The following is a 13,295-nucleotide window of genomic DNA, read 5'->3' on the forward strand; positions in this document are numbered from 1 at the left end:
AACCCACTCACATTCAAGTTATGCGTAACAGCTCCAGTCCTCGCCACACATGTCCATGAAGTGAAGCGCTGTTGACAGCCCCGGACTGATTTAATCCATGGTTATAGTAATAATAGCATTTGAAGGTTTGTACCTTCTTAATTTACAGATTATGTATTTTTAAATCATACAGAGTTGTTTTCCTGATCACAGAAAGTTTTTGAGTGACATCACTTATAAATACTGCGGCGCAGTTACCACCAACTCTCAACATACAGCAATGTTTCCTTTCTAACTGCTGGGCTGTTAGTGCTGGTGTTTGTGAATTAGACCTTTACTGGAATGAGGCTGATTTGCATTGAAAGGGTGGGATTTGGAGACAATTGAAAGTTTTTGCTGTTCATGAAGTGAAAGATCCAAAATAGTGAAATATGATACAATACAATACGACATGATATGACACGCTATGCTACGATACATTACACCTTATAAGTCCCCCTGGGAAATTTTGTCCTGGACTCAAGTGCTACAGACCATAAGCTGCCTCCACTACCTATTTCTTGATCGTGAGTTAAGTAGAACAGTAGACTCGCTGATATTATTTCCTTTGCTTCAGATAAGGAAGCATTGTTTGCAGTTACATCATGTTGAAAAATACTTCTGGGCAATGATGTTCATACTGTCACTTATACTCTGGTTTGCCATCTGGAGCTGCCAGTAGAAGTTGCCCAGTGCAGCTTTAACTCACACACTAGTGGTAAAATTTGACCTGAGAACAGTGTAGCTGTCCAGATGGTGATCCTCTGCTACTCAACTCCAATTAAAAAGCAGCTGCGAGGTAAGAGAAGGGTTCACATGCAAAACATATGGTGAACTTGTGAAATCATGCACTGTCTTTATTGAGAGGAGGTAATACCATACACCCTGAATGTATCACCACAAATTGCTTCATTACTGCCAACACAGAGGTTATTTATAAGAATAGATTCAGTTATGGATCAACATAATGGAGAGTGAACTTTGTAACATGTCACATCAACTATAAAAAATGTTTTTTTTAAATATGATATATTTCACTAGCTTGTAAACACAGTGGAGTATTACGTATATAAAGAACCAGATTAGACATTTCCTGCAGGAGTGACCACAAACATGGCTCCAATTAAACTATAATGTTAATCTGAAACCACTGGATTATGACAACATTTGTTCAATAAAAAAAAAGCTTTAAGTTTTAAGAAGAGCCAGCATGGTACAGGATTCTTTTGATGATGGGGACTGTTGTTCTGTTCTTGATCCCATGAGCAGGGCTTAGACCAGAAGAAGTTGACAGTGTTGCTCTGTAGCACATAATGATAAAAGTGGATAGTTACAGTTGAGGATGCAAGTCTATTTTTCTGAGGATTGGGAGGACTCCATGTGACATACAAATGAAAATCTTGAAATAGTGGTTTTCAAACACTTTACAAGATGTTATTATTTGCGTCTACATCATATACTGGTTTATCTGCAGCTATTATTGACATTATTATTGGTCCTCTATGCAGGCATGTTGGTTGCATTTTGCTTATTGTGCTGTATTTGCTTGTTTTCCAGGGAGAAGTGGCAGAAATCCACAATGCGACAGATATTTTAGGCCACCACACATTTTCCTTTGCTTGTTACCTGCATTTCGACAGGCTTTGATGTCTGACAGTACGAGTTCAAACATTCCCTGTCTCACTGACAATGAAATTATAGTGCTGCTGCCTGGTATGATAATACCCTCATATGTTGACAGTACTTCTACTGCGTAAGAATCTTTGGCACTGTGGTTGATGCTACTGCGTCGTTCAGGCCATTAATCTTTGATTAGCTTTGGTACACTTTGTAGCGTCTCATCCGTTCGCGAAACAGACCGCAAAGGGACGGTGTTGTCTTTGCCATGGCCTTCAATGTGATCGGGACCATGGATAAGTAATGGCCAGTGCCTTTCCTGATGCAAATTACACTTTTTCATAAGGAATCGTGACATACAGTATGCAACGCCTTACCATTGCCACTAGAAGCTAAAGATCAGTGGTGAGTAGAATCCTTGAATGCCTACCAGGTACATAAGGCACCTCTAAAAGGCCCACACTCCTGCTAAACATTGTCTTTTTTAAGTGTCCCTTGAAAGTTACCAGCTGCACTAGAATAGAATATTTATTTATAAAGCACCATTCATTACAGGTAAGCCACATCACTTTCTCTACATCTTGCAGATTGCTGACTGCTGACCCTATACCACAACATGCAGTTTAAACCAAAAGATGTATTCTCCGTTTTTAACCAATAGTGAACTGCCACCACCCTACCAGCTATCCAAGGGTCTGCTACATCTAATTGCCTTGGTCTTTGGTTTCAGTTCTCTAAGTGCTGCAAAGGTTTTCACTAGAGTGTGTCCCAATCCATATTTTCCTAGTGCTCTTGGTAAAAAAGCTCTAGTTAAGTCTCACGTCTCATGTTTGTGACTTCCCCCACTAACTTAGAGATACTAATGGCCCTTCAATTTAATTCTAAAGATGGCTTTTATGCTTCTAATTATTAAAATCTACCTCATCAGCTTGTTCTCATCTGCCATTTTTCTCCTCAGCTGGCTCTCTGACCTTGCTTCACTCCCAACTCTAGCTCCTGCTCAATGAATGCTGCTTGTTGCCCTGCTGGCGTATTTCCTTCACCACATCCTGTTCGTGTCTATAATATGCACCGCAGTGGGTGACCTGTAGACGCCTGGAGAGATTTTTGTACCAGAAGCCCACCACCAGTTGATCTGAATTGTTCCCTCTTTCTGTGCTTTGATAAAGAACTCTGCTGTTTCCCCTCACCTCTGCATTAGGTCAGTAGTGTTAACATTTCCTGACATGACTTCACTATAGTGTTGGGAAGACACCATGTTCGACAAAACTGCTAGATCGCACAGCTTCTTTGTATCTAAAAATTTCATTTTTAAACTTCACTAAGCTACTTGTTTTAGCTCTTAGATTTGATTAAACACCACTTAATGGTACTCAGGTAAAACATGTCCATCTACATTTTTGATTTCATTCCTTGACATGTTGTTTGAGTAGAAGGACACCAAATAAAAATAATTCACTGAAAATGTAGAGGGTGTCTGTCTGTGTAATCTGCCCAGGGTTATTATAAGTCTCACTGACTAGAATATATTCATCTAGAAATGTACCTTAAATGGGTTATGCCAAACCGCAAAACATACAAGACTGGAGATTAAAAATGTTTGAGAAGAAAATAATTTTAAATCTTTTCATTTGTTTTTCTAATTTTTTGTAATGGCATTTGCAAAAATGGGTCTTTGTTAACACGTGACTGATGTTGATGCTTTAATACCACCCATTTGTCCTAGTTCTTCAGAACAATTAGGACTTGCATAGTTTTAATTATATTGTTCCCTCTAATTGGACAGCTGGGAACAACAACTCATTTGTTTTTGGCATGCAGATATATCAGACTTTTTTAGACATATCATGTGCTGTGCACTGTTAGCTTTTAGTTAATTAGGAAATTGCGCAGTGGGCTTATTGCATAATAATGTGTGAGGGCGGATGAGAGCTTTGTTACTTAAGTTGCCAAAATGTGTGTATGTTGAACTACCTTAAATAGATAAACAACACCAATAAATATCTAAAACAAATGACACAATTAGATGTATATGTTGTTTTACAAAGGGATATATCAAATACTTGCGAAATTAATATGGGATAAATTTCATAAACATACAGGCACTTTTATTTGTTTTTTGTTTTTTTGTTTTTTTTTGTATAGTTTTTTCCTCCTGCTATGAAGTGTGACTGAAATGTTCCTGTGTGTCTCCTTGTGGAGTACGTCAGCACCGGAGGAGGCACCAGAGGGCTGGGTCAGGGGGAGTAGTTAGCAAACAGGGAAGAGGAGCGCACTATAAGAGGGACTGAACACCGGAGAGCGTCAAAACATTTAGAGCACAGCCGAGAGGGAGGAGAAGAGAAAGGGCGACAGAGGCGAGCTTAGAGACACTGGCGAGAAGACAAACGATGTAGTCAGGATGAAGACTTAAGTCACGGTGATTTTTCTCACGATAGGACTGCAAGACTTTAAAGCAAAAACAGAACCCGGCATCGCACACTGCAAGGAGAGGTAAAAGTGAAGTCCGACGTCGCACTCCTCCTGCGCCCGGCGCGCCTCGGTGTCACGGCACAGAGGAATCCTGGATGAGCGGAAACTGTGAACTTCAGCACCTGAGGAGAGGACAGCTCCCCCGTATGTGCTGCTCCTCCAGGACCTCCTGTCCCCAAAACCACCGCCAACACTTCCAGTCTCACAGGCTGCCTAACAAGTCTGGAAGAAGTCTGAACAAGATCCACTGACGGAGAGATCCGCTGCTGACTGTATGCTCAATATGTACCAGGGGCATTTACAAGTAAGGAGGAAGCTTCTCATTGTTCATTCATTGTCCATGAGGAAAATGTTGTTGTTTTTAGGTTGAACACATGAAGTGATGTGAACAAGGTGCACTCCTACACGCAGCTTAGTTCATGTCAAGGGCATTTTTAACAGAAGGGACGTGATGTAATCAAGCTTATCCGAGGCAATAGATTTCGTTGAAAAGTAACCGCGCTGACAACACAAACATGCGTGAACGGTCAACAAATGTGTGCCTTTTTGTGAAGCGACATCTGCTTTAATCAAACACAGCTGCAGAGACATCGAGCCTGGGATGTGTCGGCAAAATTGAGGGGACGGGACGAGTGGCAAACAATGAAGTCCGACAATAACGTAGCCCACCGTTCGTTATCAATAAAAAAAAAAAAAAAAAAAAAAAAAAGCAAAATCATGGAGGAAAAAAAATAAAGTTTACAGTTGCGCAAAAAAAATCGCACGTGCAGGTGCGTGAAGGATGTAAACAGGCGGTTTACACAGGGCAGTCCTGACACTGAAAAAACACAAATCATTAGTTGCTTAACAAGCCCACTTAAGTGCTCGTGACGTCAGGCAACATGACGTCAGTTTTCTTGCAACAAAAAAAAAAAACAACTTTCTGTTTCAACACCAGTGGAGGCTGAAAGTCATCTTAAGACTCCAATACATGAGAACACATGAGGCAAGATGCTGGGGGAAAAATGGTCAGTCGCCCTCATAATGCCTCCGTTTTTCTTTTTGATCGTGACCACAACTGCTCTTCAAAGTGAAGTACAATATAATCTCACTTTTTCACAGTGCAGAAAACAAGCCTCTGTGTTTCATGACAGACACTTCTCTACATTACAGTTGTGGACTGATAATAAAAAGATGTTTGACAGAGATACTTCAGCTCCCAGACTTGATTATGTAATTAAAAAAAGCAGTCCTGAGTCAGGACTCCTGAGCTTTAAAGACAAAAATTTAATATTTCATGATTTATAACTGAAGCAGCAGTAGTCATTGAAAATGCATGAAAAGGCGGTCTGCAGTTCTTGTTTGGATTTCCCGAGATGTGTTTGTTCAGGGTCAATAAAAAGGCTGCTTAGTTGTGGTTTGTAACATATATAACATCAAAGATTGAACACGTTTTACCTTTATTTCACAGTTTTCTGTGTTTCATCCCATGATGTTTCAATAATCTCACACTTTAAATGTTTCTCATCTCATGCATGCGAGTCATAACACTGTGCCTTTGTTAAGATCATAAGTGAAACTAGATACTGCTCCTTTAAACCAAATGGGGCTAATTTAGCAGCAAATCCACAGCAGATGCTTTATCTGTTGGTATTGGATCTTTTGCAGTGACGCTCGCTTGCGTAACTGATGCATTTATCTGGATGTTGAAAACACTTCCTCCTTGAAGTGTTTTCTTGTGTATCTTCATGTGTGTATGAAATCAGAGCTACCAACATGTGTGAGTTATACAGCCAGATTAGAACTGATGTTTCCCCTGTGGGGGGACGGGGTGGGGTTTTTGTTTTCTCACAGCAGCTATAGAGACATATTCATGAACATTTTCATTTGATTTGGTTCAGGACATAAATCACTGACAGTTGAGAGTAATGTACACACTTTTGATGTCACAGTACGCAGCCTAACGCAGTCGCTCATAATCAGAACTATCAGATGTTTTTCCTCAAAGTAGCTTCACTTGTAAGTCCATCTTTAAAACACAACTGTCATCCAGAAAGATTTGTCAGCTTATGGTTTCGCAGCTCTGGAAGCAGCAAACTGTAGGAACAAGATATAGGGATGTCCATTTTCCCCCTCTTTTCTGTTGTAGTTTTTATTTGTCGACCGTCTCGTATCTTTGTGACCTCATGCATTTATTCCAGTAGTTAATGTGGCTGTATGATCCATGAAGCGTAAAGTATTTCCATGGGATGTTTGCATAATGGATCTGCGGAGATACAATATTGGGAGCATGATCAAATATCTTGCCGCGAGTTTCATGAATGATGGAATACTGTATCTTTTCCTCTAAGTTGTCTTGGTATTTCATGGCAGAAACAAAATACTTAGATCATTATTTTTTGTCTTAAAACCCTTCAATAATGAATGAGTGAAAAGGGGTCAGCTGCCTGCAATAGCTAATAGATTTATTTTGTGCATGATGTAAAGTGTGCGTTGTTCCATGTCTGTGAGTAGAAGATGGCCTCACTGAATCAGGTGTTAGGGCAGATTGATGCACTTTCAGATGTGTGGATGTCAGCCTCATTGCTTTTTCTTTGAAGGTGCTACTGAAGATGCTGTGAGGCTTGCTGACTCAGCAAGGCCGCTCATCTTCGTCAAACAAAAGCCAGAAGACTCTTATTTTAGCCTTTGCATTGTATTTATTTTTTGCTTTGATGTTAGTCACATAGAACAGACCTTGAGATGTCTTTTTCCAGGATTCTTTCCCATAGTGTTTTGACATCATAGGTTACAGCATAATTGTTTCAGAGGTTTCCCTTGTTTGGTATTCATGTTTACAGCGATTGTAATTACACAAGCTTTTGTACTCCGTCTATAAAATACATGCTGGCTTAATGAAAATGATGCTCCAAGGCCTTTGCATATTTGCTCTGTTAAGCACAACATGATTATATAATTTCATTACCATATTTCAAATCCCCTGGGGGATAACTTAGATGGAGGCAATCGTTGATCAGAAGTAGATCAAGATCTCAGTCGTTCACTTCATTTTTTCATTAAGCTCCTGATTCATTTGGCTGACAGAGTTTTTCTTAAAAGGTTGTAGTTCATTCATCAAGAGGAATTACCATTTGACAGAAGGTTTTTTCCCCCTAAAAACTAAAAAGGTTGTTGAGGTTTTTATATCTTTGTTTGGATTTGTTTATGTTTTCTTTTCTAGTTTTGGTTTTATTGAAGTGTGGTGTTAGTGCAACACTTTATGATTTTGGTTTCTCACCATTGTAGCCAAGGCATGTCAAAAAGACAATATAGCTGTAATAGATTATTGTTGCTGAATTTCCAGTTCCCTTCCTAATCTTACACCGTAGACCTAGATGTGATACTAGGTCATTAAAATGCAGTAAATTTGCATTATCAGATATGTTACATGAAATGCAAAACAGTCCACTACAAGTTGTGATGATTTACGCTATTACAATCAATGTTTGAAGTAAACAAAGTAGTCATCAATGAAGGTGAAACCAGCAGTAAAATAATCAAACAACAGAGAGAGCAGAGCAATCAACACCCAGGTTGACGGGTCGTCTCAACACCAGCAGGGGTCTATGACAGTGTTCACCTCGCTACACAACAGCTGCACTCATCAATCAATCATAGTCGCACAGTCGATCATTCAGGGATGTTGACCTCTAAGAGGCTTCTCTCTCAGCTCCAGGCATGACAAAGGAGCCCTGACACCTTTTTTTTTTTTTGCACAGAGGCTGTTTTAAAGTCTGCATGATTTAATGAACCGTGGTCTTGATTAAGAGTCATTTAATAGGCCCGACTATTTCAGGAGCAGGGATAATGAGTGAAATCAAGTGGTAACCGGCTGGGAAAAAAGCTCTACAGACAAGCCTGCTCTCATTGATGGTGAGGCAGGGAAGGAATCTCTGTCTACAAAAAAAATGTCTACAAGGAACATAGAGAGCAAAAGGTGGATCAGTCACTGTATTTGAATGTCAAGTCAGAAAGTATTGAGACATTAGTTCAAAAGTACAGTCACCCCGAACTGTGATTTTAGGAGACTGAATGGCTGGGAATCTTTTTGTCTTTAACCTTGATTTCTTGATTCTTGATTATTAATTCACCCAAACATGACTACAGAAAGTGTTAAATGAAGCGCAATTCCCATCCTGTTTGGCCATAATTTGATTAACTTACTTGTTTATTTAAAGCTTGTGCAAACCAATTTCAGTTGGGTAATGGTAAAATTTATATTCTGTATATAAATCTAAATGTGGTCATGTCCCAGTGTTTTATAAAAGTACTGTACATGCTGCTTTAAATAATCATTTGATTGGCACTAGTGACAGGTTTAAAATCTGAGCTTTTCCACAAAAAGTGCATTGCAGGGAGGCCATTATTTCCATTCAATAGAAGGGCATGCACCCCAAACTCACCGACCTTTAAAACATACAGTCAATGCAATTCTGGTATGGATAAGAGGAAACTGTTTTGATGGCACTATTCTAACCCGTTAAATTATGTTGGATTAATTCCTCTGTTTTTCTTTGAATATCATTTGAAAACTGTAACTATACATTCAGTTTCAACATTCAGTCCCCCCCGCTGTGTAGTTTAGGCTCTGTAGGGATCTGAGCAGCTTGTGTAGCTGGTAAAGCGGACTAGAGGGAGACTTAAAGGGATTTCAGCAGATATCGGAAGCAGGTTTCCTGTAAGCTGACTTGAGAAGACGGGTTATGATCTCGACAATTTAGCATGGAAATGTGGTCATTTTGCCATTTAAAGTCATCTGCACCCTCTCCTATCACCCACCCATTCATCAAATGAAATTATTGGAATAATGTGAACGTCAGGGACAGATGTGGGTGTTAATGATGAAATAGGATGTGAGAGACTGCTGTTAGGGGAGTGGAACGTGGGAATAAAGGAATACAACAATCTCAGCACAGTCAGACAGCTTATTCTACTTATGTATTCTATTGATCTTCCTACCTTCTGACTGAGATGGTGTTTAGTATGTCAAACATTTTGTTTTAGCTCCTTATAATCACTGTTCAACAGACAGACTGTGTGTCTGTGTACAGGTACTGTATGTGTGTGAAACAATGCCGATCATTGCTTTCCATTTGGGGAATCTAATCCAAGGTTTAGACTTTCATTTATGAGAAACTTAGTGTAAAATCCAAAACTGTGAGTGGATTGAAATAATGTTTACTTGTCGGGAGGTACTAAAAGTGTGTAATACTTCTTCACAACTTCATAACCTTTTTGACAGGGATTTATGAGCCCAATTCAAAATTAAGAATTAATGCTTAAAATCATTAATCAGTTAGTTAAAGTATAATTTTCCGTCAATAACGTTACACTGATTAACCATGGATCACTGATCGATGCCCTGCCAAAGGTTACCAACATTCAATGACAAGAACGATCCTTTTACATACTTTACAGAGCGACTCCATTCTACTATTGATTATTGCGGTGTGAGTCAGATTATAGATTCTCTGTGGTTCTCAAGTGATGCATACATATGACAGAAAATAAACAGCCAGAAGCCCTCAGGATAATATAAGTACACTGTTAAACAATCAATGTTATAGAAAACAGTAGGGAGAGTGCAGCATTATCTTTGTCTTAGTTTAGTTAAATTAATTGCTTGATTAATCACTTATAAATCAGATTTTAAATCCTTTCATCCAAAACCTACCACATGATCCCATGACATGGCCTTGGGATTGCAATTCATGTTTTGAGTTGGCATACATGAATGAATACTACAGAAGAATCACACCCGTGGCACATGGGAAATAGTGTCAACATTTCTGAGCCTATCAACAAAGTTCACGTGTTCAGTATAACACCACTTGTAAAGGTGCTAATAAGCTAAATCATGCAGTGCAGACAAGAATGACATTTTAATGTAAACAAACCCGTAAGTGCATGTTTGAACATTGAATTACAAATCGGGCACTTTTTGGAATTTGCAGAACAAACAGTCCTGCTATTTTTTTTTTAAATGCAATGTTAACTTCAAGAGTAAAAAGGCCAATTTGCATTGGATTAGTATTACCTCAGGATGACTGGTAATTTAGGAATTACCCCCCTCAATGTCAGTGTTTGGTGCGGTGCATTTTCACAGGATAAACAAAGCCTGTGATTTACTCCGGAGTTGATTGAAAACGTTGTGCCGCTGCATTACAACCACCTTGTCTCTGAGGGCAGCATCAGAAGCAGACGTCCAGATCCCTTACACTTACACTTCTAAAAACAACGAGCACTAACAACACGTGAGAGGAACATTGTTCAGTCTCCAGTTATTCTGTTGATTTTAGTTTGCTCCTTCTCCGAATCAGTTTTGCTACACAGAAACAAGATAAACAAGCTGGAATTGCACCTAAAACCTTTGTTTACAATGTCCAGCTAAGCCTCCGCGACTCTCCAGCGGAGGAATGGGCAAGAAAAAAGCCGTGGAAACCTTCTTTAAAAAAAATATATTGCCCAAAATTACTGAGAGGCTGATTATGAATGGGATTATTACTGCCAGAGGTCCTCTGTGTGTGCTGGAATATGGTAGGTAAATTGTCCTTATTACAGACATGGTCAATTTGCACAGGATTGAAAACACACATTCTCTGCAAATTTTACAAATTACCAGAGGTCCACAGGTAATACTAATCCCGTGCGAATAGGGATTTAACCACAAATTCTACAAATTTTATTATTAAATTATAACCATTATATGATAGAAAATGTCACCCTCAGCTTCTTTGTGGTAAGTATTGTAAAGGACAAAGTGATGCATCAAAAATAGCTTCTGATTAAACATACAAGATTTGTTTAAACCCGAGATCACATAGGTTTATTTTGATGTAGTTTCATCAATATCTTATAAGATGACATTTTGGAGGAACAGAACCTTCAGCACTGCTGTGTCATGCTGTGTGCAGACTTGTGTTGCTGTTTTATGCTTAGATAAACTCTCTTTTGGGTTTTGACAGAAAGGGTTCACAGAGGATAAGTGCTCTCTACAACAAGGCAGAGCAGCAGATCACAAGCCTCGCACAACATTAAGAGGTCTCAGACTGAATGTCATGTGCCTGCATTGGTCTGAACTACAGACTTCACACAAACACACAGTGGAGCACACTTTCTCAAACAAGAAGTCTGTATCTGAGGAGGGATATAATCAATGTGCTGCACCAAACTTCACAGCTTTGCAGCTCACTATCATTCCCTATGTTGGTGGATTTCCTCCGGGTTATCTTTCTGCTCTAAGTCTGTTAACACGGCAACCCTCCCGGACCCACAGCCACAGTCCCCAGAGGTACTGTACAAAGCCACATTCTTCCTCCTACAAAAAGTAGGACAAGCTGCAGCATCTTTGTTACCAGGAGCAGAGGGCCGTGCAGGAGAATGGGTAGACCATCCATCTCTCTCTACCCAACCCATTCATAACAGTCATCCTCCAACTGGGAATTAATTTGCTCCAGAAACCAGGCGTCTCAGTTTGCGAGTGGAAAGAGCATGTGTTTGGTCCTCCAGGGATATGAGCTATCATTGATGTGAGATGTGGGTAAACAACTATGCACTTCGACGGGGCAGATGTGTGCTGGATTATCACCAGAATATTTAAAGGGTCTGCCCAGTGATGAGTAAGTGCCACCCCACCCCTAATGTATCCACGCTGATTTATATCTATGAAGCTACATCTAATATATCTAATATATCATCTAATCTACGGAAAACCAGATTTTGTTTGTTGATTTTTGGGCTTTACATTTATTCCATACTTAGTTGATAAAAACAAAAAAAATGATTTTTATAGTATATTAAGCATTCACTTACTGTCAAAAGCCAGCATTTTTTAGGAACCCAAAGAGAAGTCTTAACATCTCGTCATCTTCAATCCAAAACCTACATTGACTGAATTAACAGTGGGGTTTTGTTGTTGTTGTTTTAGATAGATTTTAGATGTATCTGAATTTCTCTTGGATTTGGCCATTTTTAGTCCGTCGTTCAGTCCACGTCAAGTCCTACATCAACAATTCATCCAAAAGTTATCCTCAGAGGAGGAATCAAACCCATTTTGGGTGATCAATTACGATACTTTTCTCTTGGTAAGGGGTTCTCACACTGACAGCCACTATTTTGAAGCATTAAATTCACTGGTACCGCTGTAAAGTTCATCATATGTTTTGTTCTTTTAGTCCAACTTCAACTTTAGGCTTTGTTGTTATCACAAACCACCTTCATTTTACTACTTCAAGAACAATAAAGCTGGAGTTGCAAACTTTGAAAATCCCCCAAACACCTAATCCTCAATTATTATTCACAACAAGTCCACAAGCTAGCAAATCAAGTCAACATTTACCTAAATGAAACCACCATTTTTGCAGCTTTTAGCTTATATTAGCTAAAGAAAGACTCAGTTTCTCTTTTGTAATGATTGCACACAGAGCACACACAGGGCGGGGTTGGTAGAGAGACAGATTTTGCCAAGATAAACTGACTATCTTTTATTTTAAGGCTCTTGGTGGAGTAATTACCATTGACATTTAGTGAGAATTCAAACAAACAACAAAAAAGCTGAATAAATTGTCCACCATGTCTTTTTTTGCTTCTAGGAGCTTTGTGGTACAACTGTTGACCATAAGCTGAAATCACTCCACTTATCAATCTCTATTTGCAAAGTGCCAACACATAACAAATGTTATCTCGTGACACTTTACAAAAAGAGTCAGAGAGGTCAAAGACATACTCTTTCTTTATATTATTTACGACGCCACAAAATGAAGCCACCATGAGTGCAGCACCAAGCAAAATTTAGCCAAGTAGCTGTGGCAAAGGAAAAACCACCTTTTTACAGGCAGAAACCTCGGGCAAAACCAGACTCATGTTGAAAAGCCATCAGATCAATCTACTCATTCGGACTCTAAATTTAACTATTTATGTGACGCTTAAAACTAATTGAATCACTGTGTCAAAATGTCATATTAATGTTATTTACGACTTATTTCTTCAGTTTCATTTGATTTTCAAAGCTCATACAGTCAGTAGATCTTATGCAGATGAACTCTTGTCATGTTTGACTGGCTTTGTACAGTAAACTGAGATTGGATAGTGAGGACAGATTTACACATCAGCAGTAAAGTATACCCCATGGTTGCTGGTAAACACTTCCCTCATCATGGCTCATTCTGTTC

The 13,295-nt window shown here is 39.2% G+C and overlaps 1 protein-coding gene across 2 annotated transcripts in view; it reads left to right on the forward strand.

Moving 5' to 3' along the window:
- Positions 1-3,947: 3,947 nt before the first annotated feature.
- Positions 3,948-13,295, forward strand: part of pex5la (peroxisomal biogenesis factor 5-like a) — a 92,912-nt gene continuing 83,564 nt past the window's right edge. For both annotated transcript variants that reach the window (XM_061033617.1, XM_061033618.1), the window contains exon 1: positions 3,948-4,411. In XM_061033617.1, coding sequence (XP_060889600.1) covers positions 4,382-4,411 — 30 coding nt within the window. In that variant the 5' untranslated portion in view covers positions 3,948-4,381. The remainder of the gene's footprint in view (positions 4,412-13,295) is intronic.

The sequence above is a fragment of the Labrus mixtus genome, chromosome 3 (assembly GCF_963584025.1).
Source record: "Labrus mixtus chromosome 3, fLabMix1.1, whole genome shotgun sequence".
In the NCBI taxonomy this organism is placed as follows: domain Eukaryota; kingdom Metazoa; phylum Chordata; class Actinopteri; order Labriformes; family Labridae; genus Labrus; species Labrus mixtus.